Below are 22,720 nucleotides of genomic sequence, written 5' to 3' on the forward strand. Positions count from 1 at the left end.
TATGTTTTTGAAGCTTGGACCAACAAGGGACACCAGGTCATCACATCAATCAACTTGTCTTTGCCTTTTTGGGGTGTGCAAGGTGCTTTTTTGGGTTAGAATAGGTATAACTTGAGAAGGAGAAGGATGATAACATTTTAATCCAGTAACTATGGCAAACTCCTTCCAACCAAAACAAACAAGCATGCCATAGTAATTTATCCATACCCTATCTATCTTATCTTTCTTTTCATACATAAACCTACGCTTGAGAATATCATATACCATTTTCATTTGGAAACACGCATTGTTATCCTCCGGTAAATCAAGATATTGCCCAAAACAGTTATCCCTAAAATAAGCATCCAATTTTTGTTCTTGAAGTATTTTTCTGAAGGCGTCGAAAGATTTTTCCATGGCTGACTTAACCACGAAATCACTCATTAAATTTATGACACCATCGCATTATATTCTCACAGGATAATGATCAATGCTGGAGGTTTTGACCAACTCTTTAGTGGAAGGGCAATTGGCATTTGGATCTTCTCTTTTGAAACATTCCTCTTTCCCAAATCCATTATCTTTTACTCCTGATTGAGATAACGCTTGTAAAGTAAGCTCATAGAGTGGTGGATGTAGCCTAGCTGCTTCTTTTCTTTTGAAAGTCATATTATATAAAATTAACAAGAGCATAAAATAGATTATAATTGATAAATGCATTATTAAAAAAGATAACAGTAAATCAAACATGTACAATAGTAAAATAACAGTTCCAACAAACCATATATCTATTGCACCAGGTAGGGTATCTGTTGCAGCGGATGATCAATCTATTGGAAACAATAAAAATAGGCCACACATCTATTGCACCAGGTAGGTTATCTTTTGCAGCATGTAACCAACCTGTTGAAGCGGATGAGTAATTGGTTTGAAACAATAAAAATAGATCACTAATCTATTGCATCAGGTAGGTTATCTGTTACAACCTATAACCAACCTGTTGCTAAGAATGAATAATCCATTGGAAATAATAAAAATAGATCACTCATCTATTGCACCTGGTAGGTTATCTATTATAGCTTTTAAGTAACCTGTTGCAGCAGATGAGTAATCTGTTGGAAACAATAAAACTAGGCCATACATCTGTTGCACTAGGTAGGATATCTATTGCAGCATATAACCAATGTATTGCAAGGTATAAGTAATCAGCTGAAAATAATAAAAATAGATCACTCATTTGTTGCATCAAGTAAGTTATCTGTTACAGCTTATAAACAACCTATTGTAATGGATGAGTAATCTATTGGAAATAATAAAAACAGATCGCTCATTTGTTGCACCAGATATCTGTTGCATCTTACAAACAACTTGTTGCAGCGTATGAATAATTCGTTGGAAACAATGAAAATAGACCACATATCTGTTGCATGAGGTAGGATATCTGTTGCAACCTATAACCAACCTGTTGCAAGAGATAAGTAATCCGTTGAAAATAATAAAAATAGATCACTTATCTGTTGCACCAAGTAGGTTATCTGTTGCATCTTATAAATAACCTATTACAGCGGATAAGTAATCCATTTTAAATAATAAAAATAGATCACATATCTATTGTACGAGGTAGGATATCTATTACAACTTATAACCAATCTATTGCTAGGGATGGGTAATCCATTAGAAACAATAAAAACAGATTACTCATCTGTTACACAAAATCACTCATTTGTTGCCAAGTGAGTTCTCTGGTGGATCAATATTATTTATATTTCTTCCAAACAGAAGATTCGTCTGTCGCAACAGATGAATGATTTATTTGATTGTTTATCTGTTGCATCAGGTTTTTGTTGTAGCATCAGATTTTCATGTGTTGCATCAGATTTCCATCTGTTGTATCAGATGTTTCATCTGTTGCATCAGATATTTCATCTGTTGTATCAGATGGTTCATTTGTTGCAACACTATTTTTTTCAAGAAAAATAATAAATCAACCCAGTAATATCAACACAACACACACACACTAAGAACATCAACGGTGATAAAAAATCACCAATAAATCGAATCAACAGTTCGACAACAAGAACTATAGTAACAACAAAAAATTATATTTCACACCGAAAAGAGTAGAGAAGAAATGCCAGAACTTAGGGTTTTATTGTGTCCACATTTCAAATTTAAGCAAGAAATATTGAAATTGTTAACCAATACTAGAAGAGAAATTGGCTCAAGTTCCTCTGTTTCTTCATAACTAAAAGGACATAAGTTTTAACCTATGAAAGAAGAAATGGGATGACGAAAAACTCGAAGTTGTTGTCGCCGGAGAACACTGCTTGTCATGTTGATTGACAGTTGAAAGTCGAAAAGGAACTCGCCCAGCTATTTGTCGTCAGATCTTGAATCGTCGAGGATTGAAGAGAGAAATTTTGTAGAACTGTTGGTTGGGAAAGAGTTGAGAGAGCGAGAGAGGAGATAAACGGTTGATTTGGGAAGGAGAGGGGTGTGAGTTGATTTGTCTTTTTGAAAAGATTAGAAAGTTTTAAAAATATTAATCAAGTTCACAATTAACTTAATCAAGTTTCCTAATTATGTTTGACCCTTTAAGTTGGTCAATGTCACCAATCCTTCATTCAATACTTAAATAACACCTTTCCTTCAATTTTCTCGGGTTACAGTAGTGGAGTTTTGGGGAGCTCTCTACACGCCACATGTCCTTTTGCTCTAAATTCTAATATTTGTTTGGATTGATTAAAAATATGTGGTGTGAATTCAAAAGTAAAATCTTCAACTCTTTATTGAAATAAAATTTGTATATTTAAAAATTATATAAAAAATTCACAATAGTAAGAATTTATAATATTTAAAAAGTTATAATTAAAGAAAATATTATTTGACTTTTTAAATAGTGACTAAGACAAATAAATCTAGATGGAATATTAGTTTACTTCTAATGGCAAATATCGACATGACTTGCTTCTAGACAAACAAATCATTTGCATATTTAACAGGTGCCTTAGAATACCGTAACTTTTCTAAACAACAGTGAATGGGAAACTATGAATACATTATATAAGTTTGACCAAATCACATTAATTAAAAAGTTCTATACTTAGTACATTAAGGCTACCATTCTAGGAGCACTATGTGAGGACACAGTCACATTGAACAAGTCAAGATCACCACGGCACCGTAAGCACTTAATCTCTTTAATTTGTTTGAGCATATAAATCTGTCTCCACATCTTCATAACCCTTAATTAATAACTACTACTGCTATGCTAATCTCCCTTTGTTTTCAGCGGTGACATAATATTAACTCTTTAACTGTGTCTTGTCTCGTTGTTTGCAATACTACGTGTCTACACGTAAAATAAAATCTACTTTAATTTGCTCTTTTCTCTCTCTATATATGGCTTTGAATCTCTTATGAAAATCATGTTCTCTAGCTCACGTCAACTTCGCTTATTCTTTTCGTCATTATCGTCCACAACCCATATATTCAACCTTTAGCTCGGCTCTTAAAAGTCCCCATCTCTTTCTTTACTTTATTTGGGCACTATTACGACCACAACTTATCTTGGACAAGATAGTGATAATACTCTTCAAGGCTACATAATTATATATAGTTAGCAATACCAGAACGAACCGTTACTCAATTGAACCAAGACAATCATGAGTTGCTTGCAAAGCTGGCCCGAACCAATTGTCCGAGTTCAAGCACTGTCTGAAAGTGGCATTCGACAAATCCCTGACAGGTTCGTTAAACAGCCAGCGGACAGGCCATGTTTCAAGGAGACAACGTCCCATGTTGATAATATTCCATTAATTGACTTTGAGAAGTTGAAGTCGTCCGATGAATCCATTCGCGATGAAACTATGGAGCTCATTTCCAAGGCTTGTCGCGAATGGGGTTTCTTCCAGGTGGTGAATCATGGCGTTAGCCATGAACTCATGGCTAACACACGTGGTATTTGGCGGGACTTCTTTCATCTCCCGCTTGAGGAGAAGCAGAAGTACGCGAATTCACCGGTTACTTATGAGGGGTATGGAAGCAGGCTTGGAGTGGAGAAAGGTGGAAAATTGGACTGGAGTGATTATTTCTTCCTTCATTATCTTCCTGACCCGTTGAGAGATGAGAAGAAATGGCCTTGCCTTCCCATTACATGCAGGTAAATATTCTTGTTTGCAAAAAGTATATTGTATCATTTTTTTATTTTATTTAGTAATAAGTTATTAACTTAATTTTCACTTAAATAAATTATTTCTTGTCTGTATTTGTCTTGACATACCATTTAGAAAACAATGAAATGTAATTTTGGTTGTAATATTTCTATTAATTATAAGTCATTTAAATATTGATAAATGAAGTAGTATTTATTAATAAGAATAAAATAAACATAAAATGATAAACAATCTCTTCATTTTTTAAACTATATAAATAAAAGTAGATAACTATTTTTAGTATAGTGAATAAATAAAATGAATATCACGTAAAATTTAAAAAGAGAAAATATATATATTGCTAGAAACTATAGCAAGTGAATAGTATAATTAAAATCAAAGGACTAAAACATGCGTATTCGCACCTACTTTCTTTCAATAAAATATATATGCGACCCTACACATTCTCAGATGTTTGATACGTCTTTATGGGTCATTTGGTTGGGAATACCTTACTTTAAAATTAATTATCTTGTTCGTCATAAACGAGAAAAATAATGTTATAATTTTAAAATGACTAATTTTAAGATAAGTTAACTTATTTTAAATAAATATAAAATAAATTTATTTTAAAATTAATTTTGAGATTAGTTATTCTTCGCAAGAACTAAGCCCTTAAGGTTTGTTAATCATTTCCTTTTTTTTTCTCTCTCTATGTTCTCTTGTTTCTTTTAGAGGATTTTGGTTAAACATTTAATCTGTTCAAATTTATGTGATGTTTTTTGAATTTTACATTATATAAATTTTACAAATATATATTTATGTTATATTAGCATGACAAACATAGTAATTCATGGAGTATTAGTTTTTTAATATAGGTTTTGAATGTTTAATATATTAATTGAAAAATTAATCTAATTAATACAATTTAACTTTAAAATTTAGTTAAATTATCTAAATATCACAGAATTAAGATGGATTGCTTTTTTAAAGATTTAGCATGTACCGTGGGACATGATCTACCTAGATAGGATTGGGTATCGTTTGGAAAAGATTAGATGATCTCAAGTCTCATCGATATCTTTACTCTTTCTATTCATGTCTGACTTTCATAGCTTAAGAATAAATAAATTAAACAATAATGTTAGTGTACAACTTTTAATATTATAAGCATCTAAATATTAAAAAATAAATAATATTTAATAATACATATAAAATAATAAATTATTTTTAATTTTTAACACTGTTGGGCCGAGTTTTTAACTGTCAATAATGGTTGTTGACTTCTTTTGTTTTTTTAAAAGAAAAAGTATCTTCATCAAATGTCTTTGGCCAAATGTTTTATAAAGAAACATAAATGTGTTTGGCCAAATGTTTCTTCAAAGCAATAGCAGAAGTTGCTTCCAGCTCTTTAGTGAAGTTGAAAAAATAATTTCTTTTAAAATAAGTACTTTTAATTCAAGTCTAACAAATCACTCCTATAAAATAATTAAACCAAATTAATTAGTAGAAACTTTATTTTAGGGCTCATTTGGTAGAGTGTATTGAAAAATATAATGTAAGAATTGTTTTTATATATTATTTCGGTAGAGTGTATAAGAATAATGCAAAATATGTTGTATTAGTAATACTTATATTGATTAGCAATGCTTCTATTAGCTATGTTTGCATTAGTTATGCTTATATTTTTCTAATGCAGTGTTTAGTTTGATGTATCAAAAATAACATGAATTACATAATTTTTTTTTAAAAAATTTATTTTTATATAATACCCTCAATATATATATTGAAAAGGATGCAGAAAATTTTTTGAGGGATAATAGTGTCTTTAAGCATGTTAGTGCATGCATTAAATCCACTGCATTACTAATCCCATGAATTTTGAGATATTAGTAATACACACCTCAATACACAATAGAGTGTATAACTAATGCAAACATTAGTTATACATAGGGTAAAAAATATACCAAATAAGATACTACTAATACACATTAAACTAATGCATGCATTAACTTTTTAATACACTCTACCAAACGATCCCTTAGTATCTTGTTTGACACATATGTTTAACTTATGTATAACTAATATTTGTATTAGTTATACACACTATCATGTGTTGAGCTAGGTATTACTACTATCACTATCGATCTTTCATGTATTAGCAATATAAAGAAGTTCAACATACATGCATTAACTTAATTAATGATCAAATTACCTCTTAAATCGCTACTAGAATATTTTCCACTTCCTTTTTCATTACTTTGCCTAAGTTCTTTCTCTGTGCTTTGCCACATTCTGCATTTAAATCTCGTAATCTTGTATGAAAATTTTCCATTATGCTGCATATCATTCAATTTTTTGGAGGAACTAAAGAGGCAAAAAAAGCTACAAAATTATCAGTTCTCTAACCAAATTAAGCTTGGACTCTTATCGAAATAATAATAATAATAATAAAAATAAAAAATTATTATTATTATTATTATTATTATTATTATTATTATTATTATTATTATTATTATTATTATAATATAATAGGTGAGTCTTCTTTCTCTTCTGTCTCTCATATTAACGATTTGAAGTTCAAATTTTGAACAATCCAACAAACAATAGACAAGGCTGCATTAGTAAAAAGTAGTTGGTTCTCCTCAGGTAGTTGGAACTCATGTTGTTCTAAAGAAGTGTAAAAGGTATTTTTGTAAACAAATAACTATTTTAATAAAAATTATATAAGAAATGTTATTTTTAATACATCAAACCATATAGTATATAAAAAATAATGTCAACATAACTAATGCAAGCAAAATTGAAACTAACATTACAAATACAACCATTATTAGTACACCCCATCTTATACACACTACCAAATTAACAATCCCTTTGTAAATAACTTAGACACTTAAAAATACTTTCTATAATCTTGATTATATACAAATTACTAACAAAAACACTTGTCAGATGATTTGTCAGGTATAAACTACACTCTCCAAAAGTGTGTATAATGAGAAGTCCTCTCCCAGTCTCAATTTAAGTAATAGTTGTTTGATTGAACAAGAAATTTATGATTTTTTTTTTAAATTTATGATTTAAAATAAATTGTAGATATTTGTGCAATTATAGATTATTTTATTAAATATTGAGATGCATTTAAAAGTTAAATTATTAATAAATTGAGTGGAGTCACTACTTCTTGAGATAAGTTGATTTTTGACATTTTCGGCAAGCATACCTTTTGATGCACTAATGGGGTACAATAAATATCTACATAATCAGGTTATTTATTGCGTAATTATAGTTAAACCTATTGATAAATGATATTCATTAATCCTAATTTATGTGGCGACGTTTGATGTCTCAAAATTTAACAAAGAAAAATAATTTTTGAAATTTGTGATTTGAAACAAATTGTGTAACATTTATGTTACTATAAGTCATCTCACTAGGAATAAATTAAAAAGGTTAAAATCGAATTATTTCTAAATGAGGGAAAACATGGTTTTTTCTATAACATACTAAAAAGAAAAATATGACAATTCATTTGAAGAAAGCAAATGATTACTATAAAAATGATGATAATGGTTGCTATCACAAATTAAAATTTACTGACTGACATCATTTCCATTATTAATTTGAATCTAATGTATAGTTTGTCAACTTCATCTAGTTTGGGACAGTGGTCCTGGCCACCTTGGCTAGTTGGTAGTGCAGGTTTCTGTCTGATAGTATCTTTTTTAAAAGGCACAATTCTCCTTAAAAACATGTCAAACGTGCTGATATCCGTATATTTGTCCATCACAATATTTCTTTGCTAACTTTGTTTTTTTCTTTTTGTTATGGTTTGTGACCACTCAGGAAAATCATTGCTGAATATGGACAAGAAGTAGTGAAATTATGTGAAAAAATAACGAAGATCTTGTCTATAAACCTAGGATTAAATGAGGATTGTCTACACAAAAAGTTTGGTGGAGACAATGAAAGAGGTGCATGCTTAAGGGTAAATTTTTACCCAAAATGTCCCCAGCCGGACTTAACACTCGGCCTCTCTTCCCACTCTGATCCTGGTGGCATGACCCTTCTCCTTCCCGACACTGACGTAGCCGGCCTCCAAGTCCGCCATGGCGATGACTGGATAACTGTTAAACCTGTTCCTAATGCCTTCATCGTCAACATTGGAGATCAAATTCAGGTATGTATTTCTTTTTTCATAGGTTTAAAAAAAAAAAAAGAACTGGGATCTCATAACATCTAATTCTCAATAATAATGACTTTATCCTATACGATAAGTTACAATAAGCAGCTCAAGCAGCTCATCGTCTACATGTCTGCTTCAACTGTGATTACTATATTACCCCTAATTAATTTTTATAAGTCATTTACGTATTAAAAAATTAAAAATATTTAATAAAAATTTTAAAATAGACATTTATGACATGACTGTTTCAGCTGCTTCTATAATCACTCATAAAATTAATAATACTCCCTCCGCCCCATTTTACTTGTCCCAAATTGGGATGACACATCAATTAAGAAAAAAATAATAAATAACATGGCTAGTTTACCAAAGTACCCCTATTAAATGATGTTTACATTTTAATTTAAAGAAAATATAATTAATGAAAAGGGTAAAACATGGAAAGAAAAATTTGTCTTATCTTGATAAGTAAAATGGGACAAGTAAAATGCGACATCAACTTAGCCAATTTGGGACGGGTAAAATGGGACGGAGGGAGTATTTGATAAAAGAAATAGACATAAAATAATAAATTATTTTTGATATTTTTATAAATCATTCAAGTATCAAAAAATTAATAATATTTAATAAAAAAGATAAAATAAGAATAAAATAATAAATTATTTTTTGATGTTTTAAATCAACTTGACGTCTTATATGAGATTAATTGAAAAAATTTCACAAGTATTTATTATAATAATTTTACTATGTCACTTCTAGTTAGTAAAATAGAAGAAAAAATATTATAAATCATAATAATTAAACATTTAGATTATTTTAAAAAATATAATTGATTAGCAATGTCATAGAAGTTTGAACAACCTAAAATATTGTTATACAAATTTCATCAATCTAAATATAATAATATATACCTAATTTAGAATTTATCAACCAAACAAATGAAGGTTTAATTAAGAGTAAATACGTAATTACCCTCTGATCTTGTCCGAGATTTGCAAAAAGACACTTAAACTTTAACTTAGACCTATTGCCCCACGATTCTTCTTTTTTCGTTGCAAAACACCATTTTGACCCTCTGCGTGTATACACGCGCCACAGACGCGTGAAAGGGCTTAATTTGACTTTTTTGACCAATTAAAAGCTGTCACGTGTAAAATAATTTAATATATAATTTATATTTTTTTTATAAAAATAATATTTATTTTTTAAAATCATCCCCCCTCTCCGCCTCCTTCTTCTTCAACTCAATTCACCATTAAAGCTTCCATTGAAGCTTTTTATTTTTAAAAAAATCATTCATTAAAGCTCCATTTTACAACTAAATCATATCATTTAACTACCCACCATTTCTTCTTCAACACAATATCTTCTTCAACACCATTAAAGCTCTTAAACATAATGTCACCATTAAAACTCCTCCATTGAAGCTTTTGTTTTTTTAAAAAAAAAATCTTATTATTAAAGCTCAATTTTTCAGTTAAATCATATCATTTAACTATCTTTAAAACTCAATTCAATTATAAAACTCTCAATTCAATCATAAAATTATTTTTTCAATTGATTTGAAAAAAAATGAACGGGGACAGAGAATGGTGACGGAGGGAGTGTTTGGGGAGATGCTGATGGGGTGGGGGTGTTGGACGGGGTGGGGGTGCTAAATGGGGGTGGGGAGTGGAGGAGAGCTTCTGGGGGGGGGGGGGGGGTTGCGGGGTGGGGGGGGGTCGGGGAAGAGGGGGTGGTGTGTTAAATTAAATAAAAAGTAAAATTTTATTAAAAAAATTTAAAAAAATATAAATTAAACGTATTTGACACGTGACAGCACCTGATTGACGCGTGTATTTCACGCGTGTATTTCACTCTCCTTGTTGTGACTGAGATTCAGCAAAAAATGGTGTGTTTACAACGGATTAAGTAAGAATCATGGGGTAATGAGTCGAATTCAAAATTTAAGTGTCTTCTTGAAAATCTCGGCCAACATCAATGGGGTAATTATATAATTACTCTTTAATGAAATAATAAAATTATATATTAAGTAGAATTTTTAAGGATCAACATTAGACTGTGCTCCGTACGGTGTAAGCCTACTAATTATCTTATATATACTAACAGCGCAAAGTTTCTTTATACTTAAGTATACTTTATCTTGTTTTGTGTGATTATGTGTGGGGTGGGCGGTGGGGCTTTACAATATGTTTACTTTGACCCGATTATATTCTACAAAATAACCTTTAAAATAGACACATAATTTTGAATATGGTTGTTTAATTTGTCTTATATTTAATATTGCATTTTACAAGCTTAGTTTTTTTTTTATGACTGCATGCAGGTATTAAGCAACGCAATATACAAGAGCGTAGAGCACCGTGTGATCGTCAATTCTGCCAAAGAACGAGTATCCTTAGCGTTCTTCTACAATCCAGGAGGTGACTTATTCATTAAACCTGCAGATGAGCTCGTGACGGAAGATCGGCCCGCGTTATATTTACCGACAACGTTCAACGAGTATCGAGCTTTCATTAGAACGAAGGGACCTAGTGGAAAATCTCAAGTTGATTCACTAAAATCGCCAACATAATGTCCTTTGTAGACATCCGATAAAATTGCAAGACAAACAAAACCAGTAGTGGTCCAATCACCAAGATTGTTAGATTACCTTTTGTATGTTCTGTCGTATTTAGGAAACTACTGTATTTATATGCCAATTGGTTTAAAAAAAAAAAACACAGTAAATGCCCCGTCTTCACTTTCTTTTTTGAGATCTTGTGTATCCCTTCAATACATATAGAATGTTCTTCTAATTATAAAATTTGGGTATTAATGGTTCTTTTTGTGATAAATTGTTTACTGATGATTCGTTATCGTCACTCAACTTTCTATTTTATTGTACTAATAAAGTTATAAAATTATTTTATTAATGGAAAACATCACTCACCTTTGTCCAAGTACCACGAATAAAATCACTAAACAATTTTTAGTTTAGTGATAAATTGTTTATCCCTTCAATAAATATAAAGTGTTCTTCTAATTATAAATTTGGGTATTAATTGTTCTTTTTGTGATAAATTGTTTAATGATGATTTATTATCGTCACTCAACTTTCTATATTGTACTAATAAAGTTATCAAATTATTTTATTAATGGAAAATATCACTTACCTTTGTCTAAGTACCACGAATAAAATCACTAAACAATTTTTTATAACCGAAAAGTTACTCAATTTTTCCTAAATCCTAGAAAAAGTCATTAATACGATGAATCAAAAGATACTTTTAAACGATATCTAGGCAAAGTTGAATGACTGTTTTGATTATAAAAAGAGAATTTTTAATAACTTTCTGTGGTACTTAAACAAAAGCTTAGTATTACAAGAAATAATTTATTGACTTTATACTTATGAACCGTTACATAATTTTTCTTTTAAAATAAATAATTTAAGGATTCTAAAATGTACTACAATAATTCCTACATACCAATAAATATAACCCCATAAAGTAGGATTTTCGGAGCGTAGAATGTAGAAAGAGCCTACCTCTTTAAGTAAAGGTAGAGAGGTTGTTCGATAGATCTTCGACTCAAGAAAAAATAATAGTCTGAAGTAATAAAGAAAAAGACATAATAGAAGTACAAGAGATATCAGATAGTAATAGAATATAGTAACTACAATAAAATAAGATGATGTTGAAGGGCCAAAGATAATAAGTAGTAATAGAAATCCAAAAACAAGCAACTACAGAAATAATATTGTTGTTTTTCGAATACAAAATCTGTATTTAACAACAAGAACTTCAACACTAAGTTCAAGAACAACTTTAAGAACTACAAAGAAGTTCAAACAACTTCAAACACAAGTTCAAACAATTTATAAACTATCAAAATGAAGTTTCTATTGTTTTCTAAAAAATAACAAAACCATAAAAAAGAGACGAAGACGGAAATGATAGAATTAAGTCCACTGAATTCATGGTGTGTCCTTAAGAAATTTATTCTTCTCATGTACCTGAGATTATGGAATATATCATTCCATGATAAAATGATCCACTTCAACAAATAGCGGTACCTCAAATTTATTGAACGACAAACTCACTCAACAATTTATTGATCATACTAGAGTTTTTAAGAATAAGATGCTTTTCACTTCAAAATTTTGTGTCTTTACTTGAGGAAAAATTCAGGCATTTACAGCCCAAAGATAGTGTAGACATGTAATTTTGTCCCCCTCAAAAGTTCGATTTTATTCATTTTTACTTCATTATATCATGTACCCTCACCCACGTGATTACATCCCACAAAAATACAAAAAAAAAAAAATAACTCTCAACAAAATCCCTAACAAACTTTTATTCTTTTAACACCCTAACAACCCTCTCCAATAAGAAAGTGACAAATCACTACCTCACCACCCCATACCCTACCCCTTACCCCTACCCCACGTCACCCCTCCCTTTTTTTTTCTTGTCCAAGAAGAAAGGACTCGAAAAGAAAAATACAATATATATATATACCCACATACACACAAAAAAGAAAAAAATGAACAGTAACAAATAAAAAAAAAAGCATCAGCACTTTCTCTCCCTCTAGACTCTTTCTCTCATCTCTCTCATCTCTCTCATCTCTCTCTCTCTCCAAGAAAACGAAAGGGAGAGCCTCCGGTCGCCGGCCCTCTTTCGCCGTCGCCGGCGAGATCCCCCTCTTCTTCCTCTTCCTCTGATCTCCGACCAAACCTGTCGGATCTGACACCACCGTCCGACCAAACAACGGTGGCGACAACGCCGCTCAGTCGCAGCTTCCTTCTCTCTCCCATTTCGACGATAACGCCGTCATAGCCACCGTCAACAGCACTGACTGCCGTCGCTGCTCCCGCCGTCAGCGACAGCGCCGGCGTTGGTGCCAGTGCTGCTCCGCGTCGGCCAGATCTGCCGTAGCTCATCCACCGGTGACAACACCGTTCGCCGGCCAAGAATCGGCCAGCTCCGACCGCGGTGCGTCGGTCAGCTCCGGCCATAGCTCGTCCCTTCGACTCCGATGAGATTTTGCTTATTGGGTCTTTTTGATTTTTCATAATTTCAGTCTCGGTTCATCTAGTATTTCTTATTTCTTCGTGCAAGGATAGTTGAAAATCGTTGATTTGGGGTTTTGAATCTGGGATCTTGGGTTGTTTTTTTGAAGTTTATTCGAATTTGTGGGTTATTCATCGTGAGGTATTTGTCGTGGTTTTCTGATCTGTCCGGTTGAACTCAATATCGAGTTTGGAGTTGTTCGTTGTGAGGTTCTCCGATCGAGTATTTTGGTCTTCGAATTTCTTTATTATCGACAAGGATTAGTTTCGTCAAGGTCCATTTCTTCTAACCGAATCTTTAATTTATTTTGACTTTTTATTGATGTTGTTGGTGTGGATGATTTATTTGTTATGTGTTTGGTTTGAATCTTCGTTATTTCTGTTGTGTTTGATGTTGGTTTCAGATTATGAGATGTGATTGGAAAATCGAAGCATGCATTAATCATGTGGTTTAAAGGGAATTCGGGGCGCGAGTTAAAAATTGTTAAAGTGAATTAGGATTAATTTTGATTTGTTGTTGTTTCGATTCATCGTTATTGTTACTTTCACGGCTAATTATCAATTTCGTGATAGTATCATGATAAGTCAAGCGGGTAGGCAATCGTAGGTTTGGGTAGGCGAAATTTAGGAATAAATGTTTTGTTGGATGTTGGAATGTGCGTGTGAATGTTTCTTTCTAGTTTATCGTATTTAATTTAGATGTATTTATTTAACGGGGGAATGCCCCGAGATTACTTGTATTTGTTCACCGGGGAATGCCCTGACGTATCATGTTGGCGGAAAATGATCGTGATGAAGGCCCGTGGCGTCGGGTAGGGCAGTGGGGCTTAGATTTAGTTTTAGACTAGGATTTATATTTTCGTATTTTTTTCTATTTTTTGGACTGTATAATTGGACTGGACTTTTACGTTTTTGGACTATTTCATTTTGTTTATTGTTTGATTATTTTGTGTTCTTTTGTGTGGTTTATACATTTCATAATGCCAAAATAGTCGATACACTCCACCAAGCGACCGTGGTCGAACCACGGGATCGAGGGGTGCCTAACACCTTTCCCTAGGTCAACAGAATTCCTTAGCCGGAATCTCTGTTCGCAAATCGGTTTAAGAGTCAAATGGTTTCGAAAAGGATTTTCGAAAGGTGACTTGGCACACCGGATTATGCCAAGTGGCGACTCTGAGTAAAAAATGTAAATAATCCTTTTCCGAAACAAATTTTCATCTTTTGCCACTTAAATAATAAAACCCTTTCGACCCTTAAAATATACATTTTTTTTGGAGTACACGTAAAAAAGGGGTGTGACAGCTTCTGGTGACTCTGCTGGGGAATATGACAAGCTTTCAGAATTTGAGCTATTTTTGGAGTCGTATCGGCTTTGTTTGGCATTACGAGTGTATAAACATTGTTTGTGGTTATTGTTTGTGTTATTTTCACTTTTTGTGCTTTTTCATGCTCTTTGTTTATATTATTTATCCTATGTGTTACCGCTTTATATCTGTCATCATGAGTCCACCCCCCGACCTTTTTTCTACAATAAGTTCATAGTACACGTGTTGTACACAACCTCTAGTTGAGTCACCCTTATTTTGGGGGGGGGAGCCGTCGGTGTTATGGAGTAGGTGGAAAGCAAAGCAGCCACTATCGACCATACGCTCCCCCGAACAGCCTTGTTAGTAAACCACAACGTAGGTCAACCTTTAGGTCATGCTTATGTGCATCATGCGGACACCTAGCGGGACCCACATGGCCCTTTGTAGGAGACTCCCCTTTAAAGCATCCCTACGTGCTAACTGTTGCCTTATTAAGGGTAACGTGATCATTTGACGGACTGATTTTTGAAAAAAAAATTAAATTAATTTGTTAGGAGTAAGGTGTGTAGGCAAAAATGAAAAAGAAAAAAAAATAGAAAAGTGAGTCAAAAAGAACAAAAAAAAAGAGGAGTGTCGTAGTTTATTTTAGAATTTGTTATGGCTTTTGTTTTGCATAATCCAAAAATTCAAAAAGATTTTTTTTACGTTTTGTAAAGTACCGTAAGTTCAAAAAAAAAAGAGAGAGAAAAGGTTTTGTTTGCCTTTTCTACTTATTTGTCAAAAACAAAAATGTCACAAAGATTTTTCTGTATAATTGGTGGTGTCAGTCTTGGTTAAAGCGTCTAGCCAAAAAAAAAAGTTTTTTTTTCATTTTTGGTAGTAAGTTAGGGTCAATTTATTTGTTAATCGTTAATTGTCCAATCTGAATGAACTACGCATACCTGATTCCCTTCCCTTGGGTTGGGATACGTAGGCAACCCTCGGTGGGTCCGGTAAATTTTTGTGTCGACCTTGGTGTTAGTATTAGCCTAGGTCTCTCGTCCCGTAATCTAGAGTTGTTTGCCAAGTAGACTGATTTCGCTCAGTATTTCTGTTCGGCGAATTGGAGTCATGAATGTGGTCTGTCCCATTGACATATGTTGGCTTAAAAAATCCCAAGGGTTGGGAATCTTCTACTCCTGTCGAATTTCTGAGGTAACGTCTTGTATGTTATTACAGGATGGATTTGTCCACCAAGTCTAGAGTCCTGATGGTTGTCAAGGTGCCCAAAAGGTTAATCAAATGGTGGGAAATGTTTAACTATGTTGATCAGCAGAAACTGATTAAAATATTAGGTGATCTTACAGAACTTCTACATGTTACCCCTCGTCCAGATTTAATAGAGGCCTTGTTGACCTTTTGGGATCCGAGTAGTTTGGTGTTCAGGTTTGGGGAATGTGAAATGACTCCTACTTTGGCAGAAATATCCGGTTTGTTGCATTTGCCCTATAACGAGAAGGATATGATCCGAGTGCGAAATCATATTGCAGTCCTTTGGTTTAAAAAGTAAGGGTATCCGTTTGGGTTGTTTAAGTGATTCGTGGGTTTCCCTAGATTTTTTGTTCGATAGATTCGGGCCCTCGGAAGGTTTTGATTGCTTTTGGGATAAATTTCATGTGACTAAGGAGAAGTGGGAGAAAAAGCGTCTTCAAGTCTTCACCCTCGCTTTGCTAGGAACTTTAGTGTTTCCACTAGAAGAAAGACGTATTAATACCCGTTTGCAATCTGTGGTGATGGCCCTATTTCATAAAGATCAAAACGACAAGGGCATTAATCAAAAGGGTAGGTTCACTCTTATACCCATGATCTTAACAGAAATATATAAGGTTTTAACCGAAGTGAAGGGGGGAAGGAGATTTTTCGAGGGCAGTAACCTGATATTGCAGTTATGGATGATGGAGCACTTGCATGCACCTTCTTTAGTTAGACCAGACTTGTTAGATCATTGTATTCCCAATCGAGTGAAAGCCATGGACTCCAGGTTGCGTTTGGATAAATTCTCGTTACCCGTGGGAGTCGAGGCTTGGATTGAATTTCTTGAATCAAGAACCGAGGATAACATTTTGTGGACTTATCTGTGGCTTCGACCGAAAATAATCTTATTGTATTGTCAGACGCAGTCCCTTTTAGTTATGTTAGGGCTCAATTGCACTAGACCATACAATCCTTCTAGGGTAATGCGCCAGTTAGGTAGGCTACAGGACGTGCCACCAGCAGTGGATCTTCTGAAGGCTGTTGAGTACTTCAAGGACCAAGCCTTAGGTGAGAGCAGGTATGAGCAGTTTTAGAAGCATGCAACAAAGCTAGGTGTGGACACACTCAAAAAAGGTTTGGATAATCCGGGCCACACTCAGGGATATGAGGTCTGGCTTCAATCTGTCCCTCGAGGTATCAGTCAACCCTTACCAGCACAGCTTAGAGGGAGAATACAGGAAGAATGCATAGTAGACGATCATTAGGATGAAAGTGTAGGGTCCAAAGTGGAAGCATTGAGGGTTCAGCTAGCAGATCTGCTTAAGATGGTAGAAAGGTGTCAGAATAATCTTTCCAAGTGCACTCCTCATGAAGCAGGAATACGCGCCCAAAGCTTTTTCCCCAGTATCAGGGTATCTTTACAGGATATGCTACAAAGTTTAAATGGGAGAAAGAGAACTTCAGAGGCAGGTCCATATCAGCCAGGGTCATCACGCAGAGCACCAGTCTGAAAGAGCACTTCTTATCTTTATTTAGTTTGGGTCTTTTATGTGTCTGTCCCTGTAGGGTGGTATCGGTTTTAAGTCGAAATTAAGTTGTTTTTGGGTATTAGAGTCTTTACTAATAATTTCACCCGTGTCGTCTTAGGGGTTTATAATGTTGTTTCGTATTTGTTGTTTAGTTTTAAAGTGGTCCCAAACTTTTGTACGTTTTTGTTGTTTTCTTTCTTCAAAATGTTTTATTGTTACGTCTTTCCTTGGTTTGTTTATTTTCGTTTTCGCAAAAAAAAAGTGTGGGTAGTGTTTACGCACATGCTGCCCGAACTACGCAAGATCTGATTCATGTACAACATGATATGTAGGCAACCTACTTTTGGGTTCGATCTAATCATTTTGTTTCGTTGTTTTACATTTTTCCTCTTTTAAAGAAAAACAAAAGCCATAAAGAATGATAAAATAAAGGTAGATAACGAGAGAAAATAAAAGAGCAGAGATTGATACGAAAAAAAAGAGAGAGAAGAAAGAAAGAGAAAAGAGAGGGATAGAAAAAATAATAATAAGTGTAGAAATAAGTGTAGACAAAAATCAGGATGATGTTAAATGACCTCGCTACCCTCAAAGGCTGGTAGAAATAAACATGAATTTAGGATTATTTTACCAATGTGATTCCCATGCTTGTGGTGTGCTCTAATTCTAACGGATGTCGTCTTTGATGAGTATGTTCTTTCAGATAACAGTGGTAGGTTTGCAGCACTCTGGCTAGTCACCCATACTTCACCAGATCCAAAGCAAAGCTCGCCATGGCTAGCAGGGAGATTGAAAATTCGCTCATTGACCCGGATCAGAATCACAGGGAAGAAAGTTCTGAACACAATGATGAGGTAGTAAGGCTTAGGCAACAACTGATAGATTTGCACCGGGCATGGGCCAGCGGAATGCCTCCTCCTCCGCTCCCTGAAGGTATTGGAAATATCTCTAATTGCCCACCGCTCTCTCTGGCACAATTCTCTGCTCCTACTGAGTCACCCGACCACGCGCCGAGATTCACTCCGCGACATTATTATCCTGGCAGTTCTAGCGTGCCCTTGGCAGCTCCCCAATCGAGACCCACTGCTCAGCTAGCGCCACCGATCACACTGATATTCGTGGCTCCGCCACCACATGAAACTCCTATATATGCTGTGCGTCCCACAATAAGGCTGCCTAGGTCTTCCAGTAAGCCAGTACTGAAGGTTTCAGATGGTCAGTATTATGCCCCAGAGCCTACTTTGCAATTGAATGAACTGTTTGGGTACACTCAACCGCCTGTATTTCCATTTGATACGGAGAAACCTATCGCAACAGAGGAACAGGATATCATAGCTTGGAAATTGAAAAGTTAGAACAGGCTATGAGGAATCTGCAAGGAATCGGAGATTATAGGAGTGTGTCTTATAAAGATCTTTGCATGTTCCCAAACATCAATCTTCTCCCCAATTTTAAGATGCCTAAGTTCGAAAAGTATGTAGGACACGACGATCCCATGGCATACTTAAGACGTTATTGCAACCAGTTGAGGGCTGCAGGAGGAAAGAAAGAATTGCTCATGGCCTTCTTTGGCGAGAGTCTTTCAGATCTGGCCTCAGAATGGTTTATCAATCGAGATATCGATAAATGGAATAGTTGGGATGATTTGGCTTCTGAATTTGTTCAGCATTTTCAGTATAACATCGACCTGATTCCGGATAAAAAGTCCTTGGTCAACATAAAGAAAAAGAGCACTAAAGGTTTTAGGGAATACGCGATAAGGTAGCGTGAACAGGCCGCCAGGGTAAAGCCTCCAATGAAATAAAGTAAGTTGGTAGAAGTTTTCATTCAGGCGCAGGATGAGACCTATTTTCAACATTTACTTCCGGCAATGGGAAAGTCTTTTATGGAAGTCCTCAAAATGGGGGAGATGATAGAGGATAGAATTAAGACCGGCTGAATAGTGAGTTTTGCCGCATTAAAAGCCACCACACAAGCGATTTAAGGTGGATCTGGTGCATTTGGAGGAAGAAAGAAGAAAGAGGATGTGGCGACTGTCATAGCTGGAACCCATTCCTATCCTAAAAGCACACTTCGCCCCTATCCCCAATCCCAAGCCCAAATCTACACCCAAGCTCCATATATTTCTCCCCACCATTACTACCCTCCACAAAACCCTTTATATTCTATTCCACCACCACTGTACCCAGTATATAGCGTGCAGCCATATGCCTAAACCTCTTCTTACCCGCAATGGCGCGCGCAAGCTTCACAAAATTGCCCATTCACTTCACCAAATTACCAAAACCCCTCCAGACCCAGTTTTCATCCTAGGCTTAAGTATAAGAAGGAGAAGGCGGTCAAAAACCAATTCACACCTCTTGGGGAGTCATATGCTAGCTTGTTTGATAGGTTGAGAAAGTTGAAGGTTTTAAGCCTAATTCAAGGAAGGCTTTCAAATCCACCGCCGAGGAATCTCGATTATTCTTTAAGGTGTGCGTACTGTTCTGATATGCCAGGCCATGATATCGAGAAATGCTGGCATTTAAAGAGATCTGTCCAAGTTTTAATTGACACGAATCAGATGTTGGTCCAGGCCTCGGAGGGTCCACACATTAACCAGAATCCGCTGCCAACCCATGCTGAAGCCAATATTTTAGAATTGATATATGACGGGAAAGAGTCTTTGAGGAGTTATAAGCCTATTGTCAAGATACAAATCATTGAGGAGAAATCGATGAATGTAGCGGAGTCTTTGAAAGCAATGTCATTAAATCAAAAAGGAATGAGAGAAGATAAAGCCCAAGAAAGCACAAAAAAACCCCCGATCATAGTACAGGGCGCCAGAAGGTATGTTGATTTAAGCCAGGATAAACCTAAGTTGACAGTGGTGGGAGCTCTGAGTCAGCCCATCTTGATGGTGAAAGAAGCACTGGCAGCGCCTATTGTCCTCAAACCAGTGACCCAAACTCCGATAGTTGATACGAAAAGGATTCCATGGAATTATGGGCGAACTGTGATGACCTATCATGGGAAAGAAGTGGTGGAAGATGTAGATGAGGTAGGAGGTTTGACTAGGTTAGGAAGATGCTTCGTGCCTGAAAGCTTAAGAAGGTCCAAGCCAACTGTGAGTGGACCATCGTCTATCAAAAAGCCTATCACTGAAGAGGAAGCCGAAGAATTTTTGAAAAATATGAAGTTGCCAGAGTATTCAATATTAGACCAGTTGAAGAAAACCCTTGCTCAAATTTCCCTTTTATCTTTGCTGTTGCACTCCAAGGAGCATCGTGATATTTTACTGATGGTATTAAATGAAGCATATGTTCCAAGGAAGATTACAATCAACCAACTTGATAAAATGGTTGGAAAAATCTTTGAGGTTAATCAGATCAGCTTTTCTGATGATGAATTGCCTGTTGAAGGTACAGGGCATAATCGGGGCCTTTACATTACAGTGTAGTGTGAAGATTTCTATGTCATTCATGTTATGATTGATGGAGGTTCAGGTGCAAATATTTGCCCTATTTCTACTTTGCAAAAGTTGAATATTGGTGTTGACAGGATCAGGCCCAACAATGTATGTGTTAGGGCTTTCGATGGTGTAAAATCAAATTCCATTGGCGAAATAGAACTAATGTTGACCATAGGGCCTGTTGAGTTCGCCATAGAGTTTCAAGTATTGAATGTAGAATCCTCTTACAATCTATTGTTGGGAAGGCCGTGGATCCACAAGGCCAAGACGGTTGCATCTACACTGCACTAAATAATTAAGTTTGAGCATGACAGGCAAGAAGTAGTTATTCATAGTGAAGGAGATTTGTCAGCCTACGAAGATTCACCCTTGTCTCTTATTGAAGCAAATAACGTAGTTAAGACATTCGTCTATCAAATTTTTGATACAGTGCCAGTGAGTCGTATCCCTGAATGGCAGGCTATACCGGGACCGCAATTGTCTTCTGCTTCTATCATGATGGTGAGTGAACTTTAGAAATACAGATTTGAGCCAGGAAAAGGTTTGGGAGTACCTCTGCATGGTATAGTTCGTCCCATATGTCTGAGTGAGAATGTGGGCACGTTTGGTCTGGGATTTGAGCCTACAGCTGAAGATCTGAAGAAAGCTAAGGGAAGGAAAAAGGAAACATGGTCACTCCCTCGCCCAATGCCCCTACTCAGTGAATCATTTGTTAAGAGCGGTGTCACGAAGCATGTGGGATTTGAGGTTGAATTAGTTGATGACTTCTACAATCTTTGTATTGAAGTTGATATGGTCAAAGCAGGAGAAGGTACCAGTATGGCAGACGTGTAATTCATAGGTCCAACTGTCCGGCTCAATAATTGAGAAGTCACTCCTCTCCCCATCAGGAGGGAGTTTTGGTAGTTTATTTTGTTTTTCTTTCGTTTATCCGAGTTATTTCAGGGTTGTAATTCAGATTTTAATTTGTTTATGTTATGTTGGTGTCTATGTTCAAATCCTTCTATCTTTTATTTAATGAAATGCAATGTCCCTTTTATTTCGTGTCTAATATATTTTGTTTTCTTTCTTACACAGTTCTCTTTATACTGATTCTAATGACATGACATGCATGTGGAATTTTCAGCCTGATCTTAAAATCCAAACTAATACAGATGTAATGGATCAGGATGGGGAATATGATGAAAAAGAAGCACTAGAAGAAATAAGCAAAGAGTTGGAACAATTTAAAGACACATCGAATCCTAATTTGAATGAGACTGAGCCGATAAATCTAGGGGATTAAGAAGATGTTAGGGAAACTAAAATCAGTGTACATGTTTTTCCACAGCTAAAAGATAAAATGATTCAACCATTAATGGATTATAAGGATGTGTTTGCATGGTCTTATGATGATATACCTGGTTTAAGCACTGAATTAGTGGCTCACAAATTGCCAACTGATCCCGCGTTCCCACTTGTCAAACAGAAGTTGAGGAAGTTTAAAATAGATGTAAGTATTAAAATTAAAGAGGAAATCATGAAACAACTTGAAGCCAAAGTAATTCGAGTGGCTCGCTATCCCATGTGGTTATCCAATGTTGTTTCCGTACCAAAGAAAGATGGCAAAATTCGAGTGTGTGTTGATTACCGTGATTTGAACAGGGCAAGTCCAAAAGATGATTTTCCACTGCCCAATATCCATATTTTTCTAGAAAATTGTGCTAAACACGAGGTCGCTTCTTTTGTAGATTGCTATACCGGATATCACCAGATTATTATGGATGATGAAGACGCGGAGAAGACGTCTTTTATCACACCATGGGGAACTTATTGTTATCGA

General features: G+C 34.9%; 1 protein-coding gene across 1 annotated transcript; it reads left to right on the forward strand.

The window, feature by feature from the left end:
* Nucleotides 1–3,110: 3,110 nt before the first annotated feature.
* On the forward strand, nucleotides 3,111–11,159 carry LOC107845999 (jasmonate-induced oxygenase 4). Its single transcript, XM_016690526.2, has 3 exons — nucleotides 3,111–4,141; nucleotides 7,983–8,316; nucleotides 10,649–11,159. Exons 1-3 carry the CDS (start codon nucleotides 3,645–3,647, stop codon nucleotides 10,895–10,897), a joined length of 1,080 nt encoding a protein of 359 aa, XP_016546012.2. The 5' UTR covers nucleotides 3,111–3,644; the 3' UTR covers nucleotides 10,898–11,159.
* The last annotated feature ends 11,561 nt before the right edge of the window (nucleotides 11,160–22,720 follow it).

This window comes from Capsicum annuum, chromosome 10 (assembly GCF_002878395.1).
Source record: "Capsicum annuum cultivar UCD-10X-F1 chromosome 10, UCD10Xv1.1, whole genome shotgun sequence".
Lineage (NCBI taxonomy): Eukaryota > Viridiplantae > Streptophyta > Magnoliopsida > Solanales > Solanaceae > Capsicum > Capsicum annuum.